At 56.7% G+C, this 19994-nt stretch overlaps 1 protein-coding gene across 2 annotated transcripts in view; it reads left to right on the top strand.

Annotated features, from left to right (window-relative positions):
- Positions 1 to 19994, top strand: part of MEF2B (myocyte enhancer factor 2B) — a 33689-nt gene that overhangs the window by 7548 nt on the left and 6147 nt on the right. For both annotated transcript variants that reach the window (XM_039515606.1, XM_039515607.1), the window contains exons 2-5: positions 14397 to 14476; positions 16905 to 17108; positions 17605 to 17733; positions 17906 to 18086. In XM_039515606.1, the coding sequence (XP_039371540.1) occupies positions 14423 to 14476; positions 16905 to 17108; positions 17605 to 17733; positions 17906 to 18086 (568 nt within the window). In that variant the 5' untranslated portion in view covers positions 14397 to 14422. The remainder of the gene's footprint in view (positions 1 to 14396; positions 14477 to 16904; positions 17109 to 17604; positions 17734 to 17905; positions 18087 to 19994) is intronic.

The raw sequence follows: 19994 nt of genomic DNA, 5'->3' as shown, positions 1-19994 counted from the left end.
TTTTTTTTTCTTAGGCTGGAATCTCAGTGGCACTGGTTTTCCCCCTCTCTATCTGCACAGTTCTGTGCTGCATTTCAGACTCTGGTTGATCCTGGTTTGTTGTTTAAACAAGCTATAAAAAGCAGGAAGCCCTGTCAAACTCTAGCAAAAATGCTGGTAAACTTTGACTTTTCCTGAGTTGGACTTGGGATGCTGTTTGCATTATGAGGCCCCAGAAGCCAAGAGCAACCGTCCCTCTGGGACTGTCAAGAGAAAGGAGCTCTGCTGGGTTGTAGCATCTCTGGGATATGAAGGGACAGTTCAGCAGAGTCACTGTGCTGGGGATAGGAGCTAGGCAGGGGTAAAATGCTGCTTTAAGCAGAATTTGGTGTGAAACTCGCATGAGGAGATGAAGCCCCAGGCACAGAGAAGCAGATCAGGAGCCGAACTTTCTCGAGGTGACCAGGGGGTTCAGATCTGGGTTTGATTCAGGCCCAATTCAACTAGTCAGCCCCCAAATGAAGCAGAAGATCAGTGTGGCATGATCACCAGGGATTTACCGGTTTGGTCTGGGAGTCGTCTGTCCAGGCTGGTGCAGGAGACTAGAGCTGCTTGGGAAATCATTTGTTTTTCCCAGCAAAATATTTTGATGAAAATGATTTTTTTCTCATTTTTGTCAATATTTTTCTTTGCCATTTTGAGGGGGGGGGGTTGTAAAAAAACAAAACAGAAACAACAAAAACTCCAGGCCCCCGTCCATCCAGAATTAGTTTAAAACCAAAAAATCTTCAGGTTTGGGGGTTTTGACAAAAACCTGAACACTTGTGGCAAAAAATTACATTTTTACTGAGAATTTCTGTTTTTTTCAAAAATGCTGTTTTCCATAGAAACAATATTTTGATGGAAGAATGTTGTCCTAGCTCTAAAAGAGACACTGGTCTGACTTTGCCAAAAAGTTGTTTTTTTGCAGATGGCACAGAAATGCCCATTTTTGGTATTTCAGCATCAGGTGTGTTAGGAAATATCCTGTGTGTGTGTCTCTTCTTGTTGTACCTTTCTCCCTACTCAGCCCTCGATGTCAGAGCTGTAATCCTGGGATCCAAAAACGGGGAGAAACATGCAATTTCATCTCTTTCCACCCATAAGGGAGAGAAATGAGCGAAGAGAAAACTCCCCTGGCGGAATCCCACTTGGTGCTCTCCCTGGCTTTGCTGAAGAAACGCAGGCACAATGCAGGGTTTACTGGGCAAGTGGTTTGAAAGCCAGAACTGCTGATTGTGACAGTTGGTCACCAGGTGACACACTTGCAAAAGTAAAGCCACCCTTGGCTAGACACCAGACTCATGGCTGTCACGTCCTGGTCTCCTCAGAAGGTGGGGAGCGTTTCAATGGACAACCAAATAGCTGAGAGTTTTCTGGTGCCGTGTTATTTTGATAGGAGCTGTGGGATTCCGCAGGCCTTGAATTACCCTCCTGGCTGTTTTCGCTGCAGTTAGTTGGTTACCGCAGTGGATGGAGAGGGGCTTGGTGTCTCGCATCCATTCCTAGAGACGGGACTCCCTTCCTTTCTATTCTTGTGGTTTGCACAGTTTTTCTCTAGTGGTTTCCTGCAGAGGAGCTGCTGGTTTTCTCTTTGTTGTTTTGTTTGTTTTCACACCAGAGGTGGCTTTGTTTCAATTTCCTGCTTTTCCTGGGTGATTCTGCTAAAGCTCCATGATCAGCAGAGGAAAAAACCTGCCACCCACTAAGGGATTGGGATTAAAGATAAATAAAAACCTCCCCAGGCCCAGACAGGGACCCCAGCTCCTGTGGGGATGTACAGTCCAATTCATTGTGCAAGGTGAAGGCAACAATCATTCACTCCAGTGCAAAATTCTTCCAGTCTGATCTGAAAACCGGTTACCCCCACTTTGCACTGGTGTAAATCGTGGGTAAATCAAGGATGAATTGGGGCCCCCAAATCCCCTGGAAATATAGGCTCTGACTTTTGTTTTTATAGGTGAGTGGGGATTTTGTCTGCCTACGTTTTTGGACACCCGAGATGGGACAGCTGAAAGGGACCAGTGTTCAATGCTGAGCACCTGCTCCTCAAAACTCAGGTGGCACAAGCTTGGCATCAAAACATCAAGGTGCCCCCAAATTGATGAGTCCTCTGTAAACATTTTGGCCACGTTTTCTGTCACCAAACTATGCAGCAGTGTGCGGGGGCTGCCCAGGGCCTGATCTCTTTGCTAAACTCTTCACAGGACCCTAGCTGGGTTGGGGAGGCTGAGATCTGGGGAAGCTTGGATCGGAGTTCTGGATCTGAGTGAAAGCTGTTGAACTGGACAGCTTGGGCTGCCTTGCTGGGTTCACTCAAACTTGACACAGAGGGTGGGAATGCCCCAAGGACCAGAGCTGGCACCACAGTGCCCATAAATTCCTGTGGATCAAACCTGTGGAGCTTTGCCCATTGTGGTCACCAAACCCTGAGCAGGGTTTACATCCACAGAGAGTCCCTGGCTTCGCTCCTTGCTCCGTGTGACATTAGGACTTTGCTGCAACGCATGGAAAAACATTGCTTTCCTCAGGGGGCTCGGGTGCATCTCACAGCACTAATTAGGGCTTCAGATAGGAAGTTTACACACTCTGCTGCGATGCAAATGACCCATAAATGTGCAGTACAACTTCAGAGTTAATATTAATCCTCGGGGCAGCAGCAAGGCCATGGAGCGACGGGTTGCGAGTTTCGGGACTCCTGCGATGTTTCCCCTGCCCTGTAGAGCAACGTTCAGAACGAGAGGCAGAAGGCCTTGGAGATGGGGCACGACTGTTTGTGAGGAGCCGGGGGGGGGGGGGTTGCGAGAGAGCACGCAAAAAATACAGAGCACATGAGAGTTAGCTCTGGTCAATGGACCTGTCAGCACATGGGGGGTTGTGGGGGCATGTCGATCAGAATCACGTCTGCATTTAACATCAGCTGGTTCGAACTGAGGCTGGAGATGGGTTCCAGCGGGGACTCAGATGGACTAGAAGCCGGGGGACCATGGGGGCTGGGGTGGCATTCAGTCCCGGATCTCCGTGACCCATGAGGCTATAGAGAGCCATGCCCAGCCTTTTCAAGCTTCATGGATTTGCACCGAGCTCTGTGGGGCAGCGGGGGGCAGCAAATGGTCCCTGGGGCTCCTGCTGGATGGGACACTGAGGAAAAAGTGAATCAGCATCTTGCCTTCAGGTTGTGTTCAGCCACTCAGAGGAAGTTCTCAGGAGGTAATGCTTCCATCTTCCATGCTGTTGGCTGAGTGTGATGTCATTCAATGAGAGCTGGGCGGGAGGAGCTCCTCTGGAGCCAATCTGGAAAGGGATTAGCTCGAGCTCACGGCAGGCACTGGTTTGTGTGGTTGAATGGAGCTGTTAGGAACCGCCTCCCCATGTCAACTTTTTACGCCAACTCACTCAGAATTCCTGCTCCTCCAAATGCACCACAGATGGGCCTTTCTGGAGGGAATTAAATGATGGGTGAGGCCACAGGATAGCATGAAAGCCGCCCTCACCCATGCCCCCCGTGAGACACCCGCAACCCTCCACACACGCCCGTCTCCTGGCGCTGAATTGCACGGAGACGTGCACTGTCTGCCAAACCCAGCCCACCCGTCTGCTCACACCCCCCTTTGTCCTTTTACCCGGCCGTGTTTCAAGGCCACGGTCACCGTCGTTGATAGGCCTGGCTTCGCGCACAGAGGCTGCGGTGAGCGAGCACGTGTGACCGCAGGGCGCTATTGTTATTCTTGGATGGGGCTCCTCGAGCAGTAGCCCTGCAGCCAGCGCCCTGGAGGACCGTATGTGGCTGTGAAATGGCGCGGCCGCAGAGCCCAGACACTGCCTTTTGAAAATAGGCTTCCGAAGGGCTGCTCAAACCAGAGCCCGCGGGACGGCTCCGTCCGGGGAAGGGGGAAGTGGACAGAGCAGCTAAAAGGAGACGCTCTGGCATATTCTGAGTCTCCAGAGCAGAAGCGATTCAGCTTGCGTCCGGGCTCCATTTTGGCCAAACCCACCGAGGGATTTACAGCCTCTGAGCTCAACCGGAACCACAGCTGGGCAAAATCAAGTCAGCAGCAGGCCCTGCAGCCGTTCGTCTGGTCGAGTGGAAAGTCTCGTCTGCTCCAGGCACAGGGGTGGGGTTAGCTGCAAGCCCCCAGCGTCAACACGATAAGCTGCACAGGGGCAAGTGGCACTGCCCCGTGGGAATCGTGTCTGCACCAGGGGCTTGCATTAGAGTTTTGTATCAGCAGCTTAAGCCCCAGGGCCCGATGCTCAAGTGGTGTAAATCAGTTTACACCAGTTGGTGCCTGCTGCCCTCGTGCAGACCAGGCCTATGTCTGCTGCACAGGGCTGGGCTGGGAGCTCTGGAGTGTGACTGGCTCGAGAGGTTGGCCTGAGCCGCGGTGGATGGGAGCTCTCGTCCCAACTCCGGCACCGGCTCATCGGTGCACTAGGGCAAGGTGCTTCCCCCTCTGTGGGCCTCGGTGAACCCAAGTGCACAAGGGCGAAGGTTTTGGGTCATGCACAAGGGCACCATGAAGGTCCTAGGACCTTGTAAAGTGCTGCTAACAAGGAGAGCTGAGGCCAGCCTTGGCGTGACCCCATCACGCACTGGGAGTAGCAGGAGGGAGGGCAGGATTAGGGCTCAGGAATAATATTGGCCCCAGAACAGCTACATCCCAGGGAGCAGGGAACAGGATTCCCCTCTCCACGTACCTCCAAGCCACAGCCACCTCCTCCTGGTGCGGACAGAGAGCTGGTCCCCAGGACCCTGTGCCTCTTACCACTCGCCCAGAGGTTGGCTGCTGTAATGGCGATGGGCTGAGAGCCCCCCGAGCTCGTTCCAGGCAGGGGCCTCCCATCAGTAGGGAGTGATGCTGGGTCTCTACGACCCCGAGTCTGAAGGTGATAAAAGCGACTTAGGAGCCTAATTCTCATTGAAAGTCAGCGGGTCTTAGGGCCTGCCTGCACTGCAGCAGGAGGTGGGACGGCAGCTCGGGCCAGCCAGCTTTAAGCTAGCTAGTGTGGCTACCAATAGCCGGAAAGACGTGGCCGGTGCGGGCTAGGCATTGAGGATGTACACATGGTCCCAGCATGCATGCTGCTGATCTTAGCCCTGCTCGCGCAGGTGTGCTAACCCGAGCCGCAACCACACCTCCGATCGCAGGCTTCTCGGGCGCTTTGGGCATTAGCCGCCTCCTTCACTTAGGCCTGGCAGTGCTGAGCAGAGCCGTACCTCAGCGCCTTTAGCCATCTGGCTGGATTAGAACCAGCCCCGTCCCTTCTGTCCCTGCTCCTTGGTACAGTCCATTTCACACTCAGCCTGTCCCTTTCGCACCATCTCTCTGCTCCCCACTGCCTGCCCCGGCCCTGTTCGAATGGCAGTGGCCCAGGGGGCGTAACTTCCAAAGCTGGGGTGCATTGGGGCGAGCAGGGAGCTCCCCTCTGACCTGAGTCGCTCTTTGATTGGCAGCTGGGTAGCCCTCTCCCCACAAGTCCCCAGTGGCAGCCTCTCTAATGAGGAAGCTGTTTGCTTCGCAGCAGGGGAGAAGAATGCAATTAGAAGCAGCAGGGTTTCCCCTGGGGGCCTATCCCCTACCCGCTCCCCTCACTCCATCTTGCTGCCGAGGGGGTTTACGGAGCTGGGGTCCCTGAGGCTGGAGGACATTCCAGGCACACCTGGGGCCTGGGGCAGAACATCGCACTCTGCTGCTTTTTCCACACCCACCTTCTTACGTCTTCAATCCCGGCCACAGCACCCCTTCTTCGCCCATGGCTCCCAAACAATCATGCCCTCTGCCACTGGGCATCAGTGAGCAAGAGTTGGGGGTGGGGGGCTGCTGAGAGGCTCCCAGTGGGCACTGAGATAAGCAGAAGTCTAGGGGGAGAGGCAGTGGGGCTCCTAGGATGCACTGGGGGAACTCGGTCAGGGAGGTTCTTAGCATTCACTTGGGAGGACTCATGGTCCGTTCAGTCCATGGCCTCTCTGCTGAGACCGCTCAGTTCAGACCAATGGCAGTCTGGGTGATGAAGGCGCTCCTAGACCACAGTGAGGGGCCTTGCTAGCCCCTGTCCATTGGGATCCACCAGCCCACAGAACAGCATCTGAACGGCGCGAGTTATCCCTGAGCTGGGGCTGGGCTGGAAGTGGCAGTCTGGAGGTGAAAAGCTCTAAGCCCAGCCACTCATTGGACGCCTGGTGCAAGTATCTGCCAGCCCTCAGAGCTACGGGCTGCCCAGCAGGAGCAAGTGGAGTCCTTGGCACGTCTACACATCAGTTGGCCCTGCAGCCTGAAAGCCACGGAGCTGCAAGGCGAGGCTCCTGCGGGCGGCGATTGAGCTCAGAGGGCAGCTGCTCCTAATACTCTGCCGCACCCCGCTGCCTGGAGATGAGAAAGGCAGCCCGGGCCTCTGCCCTTCGCGCACAGGATGGGATAATTGCCTGCAGCACTAATGCTGCTTATCTGCTTATCAGCCAGGCAAGCGGGTGAAGCAATTAAAATCTGGAGTGAAAACATCTCCCTCCTTAATACCTAATGGAGCGAAGCCAACAGGAATCCAGCCTCCTCCCCGGGGCCCATTGGGAAAGTGAACCAGAAACATCACCGCAGTGACCTGAGCTCACCACAGTATTAAAACAACAGCAAATCCTCGGGCCTGCTCCAGACCACAAGAGGAAGAGGCTAATGGAACGAGGAATGATCTTCAGGGGATACCCACACTCAAGAAAGGCCACTCTGGTCTGGTACCCTTCGCCCAGTGCCAGGGAACCAGCCCAGACCCACCAGCCGCCTGGTATGGCAGGAAGGTAGGATGGATGGAAAGACCAGAGGTTTGATCCCAGGGCGGTGGGACCTGAGGGATGAGCCGCAGATTGCGTGCAGAGTCCTGGCTCTCCTGTCACTGATTTGCCCAGCTGTGCCAGTGAACGCGGGTCCCAGTTACAAGCAGTTACAAGGCTGCTGCACGGGAGCGACGGTGAATGGAAACAGGAGGGGGTGCCCTCGCCACACCAGGCAGACTGAAGATGGAAGGGAGAGCAGAGGGGGATGCTGCTCCCCAGCAGAGGACGAGACGCTCCCCTCTGATTTTAGCACAGCGTGGGAGTTGCAGTCTGCCGGGGAAGGGGTGTGAAGGGCAGGGCAGGCTGCAGGGTGTTGTCATGGCACAGGAAGGTGCCTGCATCTCTGCTGACTGGTGCTTCCCGAGCGTCCAGCGCGACCCCCACCTCTCCCACCGGCTCACGCAGGGGTTTGCAGCAAATGCTCTGCACTATGCAGCTGGGCTGCTCATGCTCATGAATGGATTTTTCTCTTCCCCAGGGAATGGCGACCAGGGCACTGGCTTGGGAGCTGAGAGCCACGTTCAGCCGCCAGCTCTGCCCTAGGCTCCCAGTGCCTGGACCCCTGTGTGGTGGGGGTGAGAGCAGCCGCGGGCCTGGCGGGGGCACTACCTATGCACTGGGAGGTGCTCGGGGCCTCTGCCAGGAGGGGCCAGGTCTGCACAGCAGTTTGGAGCGAGCCTCCCAGCCTGAGCTGACAGGCCCGGGGACCCGCTAGGGCTCGAAGCTGCGGCTGGTGCTGTGGGCTCTGAAGCGGAGGGATGATGTGGGCCTGGGGCCCACCCCCTTCCAAGCACTGTCTCCACGGCTGGGTTCAGAGCACTAGCGCGAGCCCTGCTAGCCCGAGTCTGTCAGCCCAGTGGCTGCTCTCGCTCCCGAATGCCATGTGGACAAATCCTGGAGCGCAAACACCTGCTCTGAGACCCAGGGTGCGCACGGTCACACAGAACATCTCTGTGAGAGGCAGGCATTAAAACCGGCTCTCCAGACCCCCAGGGCAGTGCCCTCTCCATCAGGCAACCCTTCCCTGCCCCACTCCCCTGCCTCCGGACCGACTAGCGCCCCCCCCCCCCCTCCACTTCACTCCCCCTCCGGGAACCAAGTGGGGACTTTGCTTCTGGTGGGAAATCGCCCTTTTCCCAGGCTGCCGTGTGTTTTCCTGGTGCACATGCAGGACCCAACTGATTTCACAAACCTCGGCCCCATCTGGCCTGTTGGTCTAGATCAGAGACACCCCCCAGGCGGCCAGGCCCCACCCCTGCTGCCCGTTGCTGCCCGAGCACCAGCGAAGCTGCAGCAAAGCGGCTCCCTCTGCCCTGTAATGAGCTGCTCGGGGAGGCAGCTGATGAAACCAGCCTGCTTGTTGCATGAGCCCTCCCCACCTGCGTTATGCAGTGAATACCCTGTAGGTGATGGGAGCTGGGGGGATGGGGAGAGAGATGCAGCGCCCAGGGATCAGGGACAGGACTGGGATTAAGATCCACCCTCTCCGCTCTTCTTCCTTGTGCCCCTTTAGCTGCCCTGGGTTGGAGCTCAGCTGCTCTTGGCTTTAATTTGACTCGTCACTAAATACCCTGGGCCAGGCCCCGTGTGGCTCTGCTGAAGTCCAGGGCATGCTGCACTGGAGATCCCGGCGTGGCCCCAGGCCTGCACCACTCCTGCTCTCCAGAGACATCCCATCCCTGCGTGGCGACTGCTGAAACTTCCCCTTTTCTCACTTTAGACTCCACGTCTCCTCCCCCCTTCTATTCTCAGCCTCGTGCTAGTGACCGCAGCGCTCTTGTTGTGACGCCAGCAGGCTCTGCAGTTGCTGGTGGGTGGGGGGCCAGGGGACGTGACCTGTCACTCACAGGGCATGGGGTTATTCGAATCCCTTCCTTCACTGGGTTCTCTTGCTCGGGGCGGGGGGTGGAGAGGAAAGCCCTGCCCTGCCACAGAACAGGGTGGGCACAGAAAAACCTCTGGGATTTCCATACCTTCCATACCTTCAATCCCTCCATCTCGAGGGCTCTGCTGGCCCTCGAGATGGAGGGATTGGTCCTTCCTGAACCCACTGAAAACCAGACACTATTTGTGTGATTGAATAGAAATATTTATCCAGGGCCTTTATCTCAAAGGATGCCAAGGCGCTTTGCAAGAGTAGCAGGGAGATGCAACCACCTCTGGGGAACAGCAGCGAGGCGAAGGGGAATGTTTGGCCAAGGACAGAGAGGCAAAGGCCCAGCACCCGGGGGGTTGGGATGTCTGTGCAGGGCAGCGCTGTGCCAGGGAGGTCAGTTACCTGCACTGGAGTCCATGGGCCTTCCTCTGAGCTGGTCCTACTCCGAATAGATCACTGGGTCCAGGGAGCCTGGGGCCTGATGTCTCGTTGTCTTCTGGTCCCTTTATACCAGGTAGGCTTGGGGCTGGAGGCAGCAGCCCAGAGTGCAGCGGCCATGCTGGGGTGGAGAGGAGAAGCTGGAGGAGGCAGGAGTGGGATGGACCCACATGCTGGGGCTGGTGCAGTCCTGCAAAGCCCCACAGGAGCCAGTGCATCAGGGGGCAACTTAGGGCAGCCTCAGGGCTGCTTTAGTCTGCGCTGCCAGCCGCTGACTCTGGCGTCACAAACTGCATCCCCTCTACCCTGTGCTGGCTCAGCAATGGCTCTGTCCCTTGGTGCTTCGATATCCCACTCCTCCCAAGCCGTCCCCTTTGTCTTCATAGCTTATGGCCTGCCTGAGCCTGTGTTAAGTGACCCACTGGCTCTAAGGGTGGAGGGGAGATGCAGTTTGATAGGGGAGGAAGGAGGGACCAGCATGCACAGGGTTAAGTGAGGGGAGAGAGGAAGCCCTTGAAGCAGGGAGATAATTAATTAGCTGCTGTTACTTTAGCTCTCCAGGCCAGATGCTCTCTGATGTCAGAGGGGCCCTTTGCCATCTCCCTGCAGGTGCCACCAGAGGGTGTGTGGGGTGCTGGCAGGAACAGGGCCTGGGACTGGACCCACTCACCGTGGAGGGGTTTTTACCCTGGCCTTTGGCCCACAAGCGTATTTAGACCCTGACACTGATAGGAATGGGGAGCCAGGCGCATGCCGAGAATCTGGAGCTGACCAGCTTTGCAGGAGAGGAGGGTTGTTTGGCTGGGGATGGGGCTTAGGGAGTTTACAAGCACCCGGCTTGTGGAGCTTATAACCTGGTGGCTTTGTCTCCTCTTGTGTTCTCCCCCTGCTGGTTCCCCGCTGGTGGGTGGGCTCCTCTGTGATGTTTTAACGCTGCAGGTTCCCTTTGAAAATGAATGTGATGAGGTGACCCCCCAGCAATGGCACGAGAATAAACATGCACAAAGCTACTGGGTCTGGCAGGACCCGAGTCCCTCGTTTATGGCGGGATTGAGTGTCTTGGTGTGGCTATGCTAACGCCATTATCCTGGTGCAAACACACTGCAGTAGTGTAAGCGAGGACACCGTGAGTCATGCTGGTGCAAGCCCCACTGGGAACAAATATAACGTGTTTATGTAATGGCCACCAGTTTGGCCAATCAGCCTTAAGCTTAGCCACAGGAGGCTGCAACAGACCTCCACCTCTGTGCCTTGGCTCAGAAGGGGACATGTAGCATTGGAGTGAGCTGCACCTGCATTAAGTGTTTGCACCGCGGCTGCAAATGTCACTAGCCTAGACCCGCTCTGAGGGCCGAACTCCCCACGGCCTTGCATCCTGTGCAGCCTGGGTGTAAAACGCCACCATTCCTGGCCCGGCCCCTTGCTTTGCACCAGTGCCCGCGATTGCACCCAGGCAGGGCGACTGAGAGCCAGGCCCCTTCGCGAGCAGGAGAAGTAAGTTGGGAAGTTTTCACCAGGGAATATCTGACTCTTTCTGGTAAGTCCCTTCCCGCCGGAGCTGCAGGTCCCGAGCGCTGGGGTATTCTCGTCACGCCGGGCATACCTTCGTGTCATGCGTGGGCTGAGGACAGAGAGTGGCAGGCGGGTCGTGGGAACTCCAGCATAATTTCCTTCCATAAATTAAAATTAGTTTTGATCAGCTAAATATAGCAGCTGAGGAAGAGGGTAAATGGCCAGGGCTTGTGAGAAGGAAGCGGGATGCGAAATGGCATTTGAGTGAATGAAGGGCGGTGTGGGATGAGCCAGCCCCAGCATTTCAGCCCCACCCAGAGCTTTGGGAAAAGTCCCAGTCACTGTGCATTCAGGGGAAGGGGGCATGGGTGAATTTTCTGCACAGTGCCTCTGCGGGGCTGGGAGCAGAGCTGGGGATGCTTCAGCAAAGGACCATTCCCCTGGGAGTTCTGGCCTGGGAGGATCATGAGAGATCCCCAGTCTGCAGAGGTTCCCAGATCGAGGGTCAGACTGAGAAGGTTTGGGGAGCTTCTGTACATGGCTCTTAAGCCCAAATTGACCCAGGTCTAAATCCAAAATAGGAAGGAAGGTTTGGAGATGCCTGGAAAACCTGGATACAAGAATCCCTGCCTCCAAGTATCTTCCTGCCAGCTGCACCCTGGTCCTTTCTCTGTTGGTTTCTTCCTTGCATCCCTCCACCCCGTCCCCTGGGGTTAGCAGCAGGTCAGCATGCACAGACTCCTTCCCCCACTTGGGGACAGCTGGTCCACTCTGGCTGGTATAGCAGGTCCCAATGCTGGGGGATTTGCTGGGTCTGTCTGTATAGCTGTATAGTATTCTGGGACTCCTGCAGCTCCTCTCCCGGAGTGCCCAGGGGGTCTGGGGTAATTGCCTCGTGGGAAGGAAGAAACAGCTGAACTAGGGCAGTTGGAAAGCTCGTGGCTTCCTGGCCAGGCTGAAAACCCCCACAAGTGGCACCGATTCAGCCGGATCTAGAATCCTAGAAATGTCGGGCTGGAGGGGACCTCGAGGAGTCACCGAGCCCAGCCCCCTGCGCTGAGGCAGGACCAAGTAACCCGAGACCAGCCCTGATAGGGGTTTGTCCGACCTGTTCTAAAAAATCTCCAGTGACGGGGATCCCGCCACCTCCTGGGGAGCCTGGTCCAGAGGTTAATGGCCCATAGAGTTAGAACATTTCCCTACTATCTAACCTAAATCTCCCCTGCTGCAGATCAGCCCATTGCTTCTTGTCCTTCCTTCAGTGGACAGGGTGAACAATTGATCCCTGGCCGTATAACAGCCAGAGCGGGGCACAGGACTCCAGCAGTGCCGAGCAGAGCGGGACAATGACCTCCCATGGCTCACATCGGACACTTCCATGAATACACCCCAGAATATCAGCCGTTCTCCTAGGGCATCGCATTGGCAACTCACATTCAGTCTGTGATCCGCTGTAACCCCCAGCTCCTTTTCAGCAGCGAGACAACCCAGCCATTCTGGAGTTGTGCGTTTGATTTTCCCTTCCTCAGTGAAGTGGATTTCACCTTGTTGATTTCAGACAGTTCTTGAATTTGTCAAGATCATTTTGAATTCTAATCCTGTTCTCCGAACTACTTGCACCCCTCCCAGTTTGCTGTCAGCTGCAGATTTTATAAGTATAATCTCCACTTCATTACACAAGTCATTAATGAAAGTATCGAGTAGTACCAGAGCCAGGCCCGACCCCACAAGATACACCTCCCCGATTGCCAGTGAACCGTGAATAACTCCGCTTTGAGTGTCTTTCAACCACTTCTGCTCATGCCTTATAGTAATTTCATCTAGACCAGTGGTTCTCAGGCAGGGGTACCTGTACCCTGGGGGTACACAGAGGTCTTCCAGGGGGTACATCATCACATCTAGATATTTGCCTAGTTTTACAACAGGCTACAAAAAAGCACTAGAGAAGTCAGTACAAACTAAACTTTCAGACAGACACTGACTTATTTATAGTGCTCTATAGACTATACACTGAAATGTAAATACAACGTTTATATTCCAATTGATTTCTTTTATATGTTTAAAATGAGAAAGGAAGCAATTTGTCAGTACTAGTGTGGCTGTGACACTTTTGTATTTTTACGTCCGATTTTATAAGCAAGTCGTTTTACAGTGAGGTGAAACTTGGGGGCACACGAGACAAATCAGACTCCTGCAAGGGGGACAGTCTGGAAAGCTTGGGAGCCGCTGATGTACACCTCATTTCCCTAGTTTGCAGTGAGACTGTCATGACCTTCCCCCCGGCCTCATGACCAGCTGCTACAACCAACGCTCCTGGCAGCTGCTGCATGTGGACGCCAGGGGCTTGCTGGGGTACCTGCAATGCCTCTTCTGCTCCAGCTCTAGCCAACTGTCCACTATTGGGCCCATGGAGCCAGAGCTGAACCCGGTTTGGTCCTGTGTGGGCTAGCGCTTTGGCCACTTTCAGCACAACTTCATGGGATTCATCATTGCAACAAGTCGATTTCTTAATGGGGGCCAGGACCTTCACTGGAATCAGTTCACACCAGGCTCGCTACCAAGGACCTACTTAATGGAGCTAACAAGATTTCAGGACCCTGGAGTCCTGCAGGAGTTAGTCATATCCTAGGGGGGATATGAAAGAAGAAAAAGGTCCCTGTTCTTTGGGGCAGCAAGGAGATTTGGGGTCTCTCTCTTCTGCCCTTCCAGTCCCCCTGCCCCATCTCTCGCAAACACACACTATGAAAGAAGTGGGTGGTTTGCATTTTACAACTTCTCATGCAACCACTTCCTGACCCGAACATGTCTGAGGTCAAATTTAGTCTGTATGTGAAAGAAAAAAAAAGTTGCTTAAAAATAATTGTAACACCCCCTCTCCCACAACCTAAAAACATCCCCTTTGTCCTATGGAGAAAACCCCCAGCCAGGTCAGCGTTCCTGTGTAACTGCTCTCCAAGTAACCTAGACCCGGGAGTCGGGAATAAAAATCTGCAGGAGATCATTTAGTGTCACTCTTGAAGAAGCACACGGCTATTTTATACTGGGGCTGGAGTTTTGAAATGCAAAGATTCCCTCTTCTGTCTGAATGGGAGACTCTGAGTAAATAGGGCAGAGGCATTTTCAACTGCCTAGGGGATTTAGGTGCCCAAGTCCCATTGAATGTAACAGGCATTGGGTGGAATTCAGCGAGACCCCCTTGGAGACCCTCGCCTTGAGGGGTAGCGGGATCGACACAGCTGGTTGTACATTGCCAATTATTTTTATGGGAATTTTGAAAAATGAAATAGTTTTTTGTCAAAATTCCCCAAGAAACGTTTTCCATTTTTTGATTGAAAATCGTTTTTGGTTAAAATTTTTGGTTTCTATTTTTTCATTGAAAAATTTAATCAAAAGTGACCCCCCCCTCCCCCCGGAAAATGTCCTCTTTTGTGAAGTCCATTGCCGGCGCTGGGCAGAGCGTTCTGGGCCTCCAAGCCAGAGGTGGATGGATCCAAAGCGTCTTAGCCTAGGAGCTGGTGCTCCCGGAGAGCTGCGTTAACCCCAGAATCACCTTCTCCCCCCAGGTCAGGTTTGGATTCAGATCCGAGGCCCATCTTGTGACCCAGTGATAGTAGGCTCAGAAACCTGGATCCTGTGGTTCTTAGCCCTGTTTGCAAAGCCCGTCTAACGCTCAGTGGGCTGCTGTCAATGCAGACGCTGCAGTAACCGTTTCTTTCTGTATTCCAGCATCCTCTCAAAACAAGCAGTGAAAAATGGGCCGGAAAAAAATACAGATCAGTCGAATTTTGGACCAGCGCAACCGTCAGGTAAGGCCCAGCCCCAGGCCCATCCAGACGCTGGTCTGGGGAAACACTGGAGAGTCAATATCGAGGCTGGGCAAAGGGGTTTGGATTCAACGGTGGGGAAAAGGGCAGGATTGTTGGCTCTGGAAATGTCCCGCACACAGAGTCAGAGCAAACTGCTCCTGCACCCCGTCCCTCAGGCACCGGGCCTCCCGGCAGGACCTCCAGTGAGATGCTCAGTCTCTGTCACTCCAGGGCCTGGGCTGCCCGGAGCGCGCTAGCATGGACTCTGCATGCTCCTTTGGCATCAGACGGGGCAATGTCCAATCCCTACAAGCCGAGAGCAGGACTGGAGTCAGGGAGCAGAGGGAGATGCGCTGTGCAGCCCACCCCAGTGCCCTGAGCCAGCCAGTTTCTCAATCTGGGACTGGGCTTGACCCAGCAACCTAGTGGTAGCAGCCTCCATAGGCTATTCCCAATGCACTGCAGCCTCTTGCCTGGCGCGTCTTACGCAGGGTTGGCCCAGGAAGTGACCCGGGTTGTTATAACAGCCAGTGTCGCGATGCGCCTCCTCGAGCGCTGTGAGGAGCATGCAGCGTGCACGGCCGCAGCTGATGCTGTGTCACCCCTGCTCACGTGACCTGAGGCAGCACGACCGCCAGTGACGCCGGGGGGCAGAGGTTTGCCTGGCAGTTCAAAGGCAGTGGGCACTGTGCCACCAATGCCATTCCAGAGCGGCGTCTGGAGAATGCCTCCCAGAGAGCTCAGTTATGCGCCTAATGAGAGATGATATTTATAGTGAAGCTGAGAAGCCACCAGCAGCAGCCAGCTAGCAGGAGAGGCAACAATTCAGCCCGTTCATTGGGCATGGCTGCTCCAGGTTCTGCCAAGCTGCATCCTCTCAGAGGACATTGTCCGTTCTGGGCAAGGGCTGGTGCCGATAAGCACCCAGAAGTTCATCTGCTTAACTGAAATAGCTGCGCCTCCGGGTCCGCCTGCCTCAGCGGCCCCAGTCCCCCACGGTCATGTACCCCAGCGCCAGGTGGGTGTGAAAGGCTCCCCCTGTCGCTGGTAGAAATGGCTGCACAAGGAGCAGGGTGGTGGAGAACCGCACCCCAGGTTTGAGCTGGTTGGGAATTTTTCAGTGAAATGAGTTTTTGTTGGACAATGCGGATTTGCAGACTCCGAGCGGCTAGTGTCGCCCTGCCCGCTCTGCCCAGGGTCTCCATCCGGGAGATGCTCCGCGAGCTCGGAGAAGAGTCACAGCACCCTCCTGTAACCTGCCCCTCTGCCCATGCCCAGCGTGGAGTCTGCACAGTGACAGAAACAGAGACCCTGGTGGGGGGGGGGTGGAATTCCAGGTGCAGGAAGGCCTCTGAGCTGCTGCCCTTGCTGGCATTGGCCAAGGATCAGGGAAGGGGATGTTAGAAGGAGAGAAGCAGAGTCAGGAGGAGGCGGGTCTGCAGGATCCTGGTGGGCTGCCGGGGGAGGGCACAGGTTCAGATCTGATAGGTCCAGGCTCCCAGCTGGTGCAAGCTGTGCCCACTGGCACAGGGCACCAAATGCCCATGCGCCCTAGAGCTCTGATCCGCTGAGAGCATCGCTCCGCTGGACGCAGTGCATGTCAGCTCTTAGAATGGGCTGCGGAAAAGCTGCCCCTTCAGTGCATCTGTGCACAGAGGGAGGTGTTGCAGCCAGGCCGGGATCATACGGGGACTGCGGGGCCTTGGCTGTGCTAGGAGAAAGGGTGTGTTCTGGCCGTGTGATAGGTGACCCGTGGTCACTAGCCTCCGGGACGACCCTCGTGTGGAGAAGTCTGCAGGTCCCACACCCATTGCTGCATGGGGTAAAGCCACCTTCCCCCTAAGGCTTGCCTGACCCTGCTAGCGCTGCAAACTGCCTCGTCTACACTAGGATCTTACCACTGGTTCGCTAAAAATAACCCTCGTGTGGCAGTGCCGTGTGTGTGCGTGTGGTCACAGCCGTTGTGCAAACTGGACACGCCGCGGGGGTGTGTGACGCACTCACCAAGGGAGGGCTCAGGCTAAGCGCCGAGCGCTGAATTTAGTTCAGTGCTCTGAGGTCGGTGCTAATTATACTCCCAGCTGACGGCAGGCCCTGTGTTGTCGCCCACACACGCACAGGGCCAGATTTTCAGACGCGCTTCCCACGCTGGGCGTCAGGCCGCTGAGCGCCTGCGTCCCAACGGGAGCAGCCGGGGGCCGAGATGCCGACTGGCAGTGGAAGTCTGTGGAAGGTGTGCCAGGGCTGTGGGGGCCCCACACCTGCGGCTCTGGCCCGGATATGTCCTGGGACTGCGTCCCGGCAGGGTGGCATTGTGTGACCCCTCTCCGGTCAGGGGAGTTACGCTGGTGCGAGTCTGGCCCAGCAGACTGCAGGCCCGGCGCTCCGGCGCCTTGCGCTTGCCTTGAGCTCTGTGCCCTCCTCTCAGGTGACCTTCACCAAGCGCAAGTTCGGGCTGATGAAGAAGGCCTATGAGCTGAGCGTGCTGTGCGACTGCGAGATCGCCCTCATCATCTTCAACAGCACCAACCGCCTCTTCCAGTACGCCAGCACCGACATGGACAAGGTGCTGCTCAAGTACACGGAGTACAGCGAGCCGCACGAGAGCCGCACCAACTCCGACATCCTGGAGGTAACGCCGCCCGGGCACGCGGGGGGAGGGGGGGCTGCAGGGCAGAGCTGACGCTGCTTCCAGGGCAATGAGAGAGGCGAAGCAGCAAAGCCGGCCTGGCAGGCAGCTGCTGAGCAGCCTCTGCATGAAATGAGTTTTGCAGTGTCTCAGCCCGGATCCTAGCAAACAGGTGACCACTGGCAGTAACTGCTGGCAGCCCCAGCAGAGAGGCCGAGGGGGGAGAGGGCCTTGGAGGGGGCAGGCAGGGAAGGACACAGTTGTGCCCCACATGCCCCTCTTGTCCCAAGGCAAAGCCTGAGCGTGCAGGGAGTGGGGTGGGGAGCAGCTGCTGTATCTGTGCCAGGGTCTGGGGGGAAGGAAGCTGTGAGGGGCGGGGGATGGGGCAGTAGCGGGAGGGGGGCGAGGCAGGGCCAGGAGACCCTGGGCCCTTCCCCCCTCAACGCCTGCCAAGGGAATCCCGGCTGGGCCTCCTCACTCCGGGCTCCCTCCCTGCCAGACGCTGAAGCGGAAGGGCCTGGGGCTGGAGAGCCAGGAGCTGGAGCTGGACGAAGGGCTGGACCCCATGGAGAAGATCCGGAAGCTGAACGAGGGGGTGGACCTGACGGTGGCGCGGCCCAGACTCTACGTGAGTGGCTGGATGCCTGTTTCCCACCCAAAGGGTTGAGACCATGGCGATGCCTTGGCATGGCCAAGATCCACCCTGTGCCCTTCCCCCACCCACAAGGGTGGCCTGGCAAGGCGATCCCCTCCCCCATGGGCCCCACTGTGACCCCCACATCCCTGCTCTCCCTGTGCAGTCGTCAGCCCCTCTGCCCAGCCACGAAGCGGCCTACGCGGGCACACCGCCCTCTGGGAGCGACGGAGGGCTCAGCAGTGCCAACGGGTCCCCGCAGCACCAGAGCCGCCTGCCTGCGTTCAAGTCAGCGATCCCCAAGCACGGCCAGCCGTCGGGGCGCTCCCCGGGGCCACTGCCACCAGGTGAGGTCTCCCCGGGTGGCCAGGCCTGGGCAGAGGAAGTGGGGCTCAGCCACGGAATCCAGGGTGTGTGTGTGGGGGGGAGGGGCTCGGCCCTGGAATCTGGGGGTGTGGGGGGGGGGCTCGGCCACGGAATCTGGGGGCTGTGGGAGGGGGCACAGTTTGGCTTCTAGAGGCAGCACTTGTGCGTTGTGTTGCTCAGTAGCGCCCCCTTCAGGTTGACGAAGGAGCCAACACCCAATGAGTGTTACCCAAGCTTTGCCCTGCTGCCGTGGCCTGTGGTAACAGGCGAGTGCCCAGGGCCTGGATCTGCCCTGGTTAAAGAAGCTGTGGCCTAGTGGTTAGAGGAGCTGGGACCCTGTAGTCAGGACTCTTGGGTTCTATTCCCAGTCCTGCCACTGACTCGCTATGCAATCGTAGGCGACTCTGCACCTCGGTTTCCCCAGCTGTACCTCTGCCTCGGGTGGAGAGCAGTCATTCCGCCACGTGGAGGATTTCAATATCTTGGAGCCTGGTTTCATTCCATTTTGGAACAAAAGCCCCCAAAGTTGGAATTCTCTGTGAAAGGGAGGGGAGCCCTGGCTGCGGGGCAGTCTGCCTGGCTGGCTACCCGGGAGTCACCGACCCTGGCAGGCCTGGGAGCCCAGGCTGCTGAGAAGCTGTGAGCATGAGAATCAGGCTTCCGGGCCTTCCAGTGTCCGCTCGCTGTCAGCCTGCCAGGAGCGCTGCCGAGAAGCCAGGCAGGTGAGCTGGCAGGAGCCCGGCCGGTTTCCATTAGAACGTCACTGAAATTGAACCAGCTCCATTAACCGTTTTGATTCTGACAAACCGGCAGGTTCCGAGGACAAAGTGTCTTGTTGGAACTTTTCCGGCCAGCTGGAATCCTGACCCGTGTAGCGCGCTGGGGGATCCCGAGCTGGCCGGCGCTAGGGACGCGCAGAGTGTTTGTTACTGTAATTTCTCCTGGGTCATTAACAAACTCAAAGAGTGGACAGCGGGGATGGGCTAATGTGCAGTCAGAGTCTGCAAAGCGACTATGAAAATGGCCCCGTCTCACTCCACACAGCTGCTTCCTGTGTTTTGCTGAGTCATGAGTGCTGATTTTATGCACACTCACAGGCATGCACCTGCACACTCACAGGCATGCACCTGCACACACACTCACAGGCATGCACAAGCACCCACCTGCACACACACACATGTGCGAGCACAGGCACATGCACAGGCACACACATTTCTGCTAGTGATGGGCATTTCCCAGCTCCCCTGCATTTTGGGTGGGGTTTGAAATCTGCTCTGCGATCAGGATCTTCGGTTCTCACTGGCCCCTGTCTCCAGCTCAGAGGGGTAAGCAGGGCTGGGTGGGGGACAGATGGAAACCTCAGCTGCTCTCAGTGCAGTCGGGCTCAGAAGTGACTGTCAGCTGGAAAAAGTGACTGAGGCTGACCAGTGGAAACTCCCCAGGCATGGGGGTGGGGGGAAAGGGGGGGTGGGTGACGAAGGTGTTGGCGGGTAACATGTGGCTTTGCTGCAGCCGCGTAAAGCTGGAGCCCGAACTCCGTGGGCGGGGCTTGTGTGATCTGTGCAGGGTCCTCGCTGCGCGCGGCCCTTCCTCACGGGGGAGGCCTGGTGGAATGTGCGCCGAGGAGGAGGTTTCCAACCACCCAGCCAGGGGAGCTGATTGGGCCGGATCTCACTGCGCTTTCCCCACGCCGCCCTGACAGCCCTCGGCCCTGGTCTGGAGGGGCCCAGCCAGCCACCGCTCTGTGCTGGGGCTGCCAGCCAAGAGGACAGTCATGATGTGGATTCTTGTCCCTGGGTGCTGGACTGAGACCCCCCAGAGCCTGTCAACCAGCCGTGAGAGCGGGGCCCTGCTGCACCCCAGACCCTCTCCTCTGCCTGGGTCTTGGG

Source organism: Mauremys reevesii, linkage group 26, assembly GCF_016161935.1.
Source record: "Mauremys reevesii isolate NIE-2019 linkage group 26, ASM1616193v1, whole genome shotgun sequence".
Classification (NCBI taxonomy): domain Eukaryota; kingdom Metazoa; phylum Chordata; order Testudines; family Geoemydidae; genus Mauremys; species Mauremys reevesii.
This window is presented reverse-complemented; position numbering and strand designations above follow the sequence as displayed.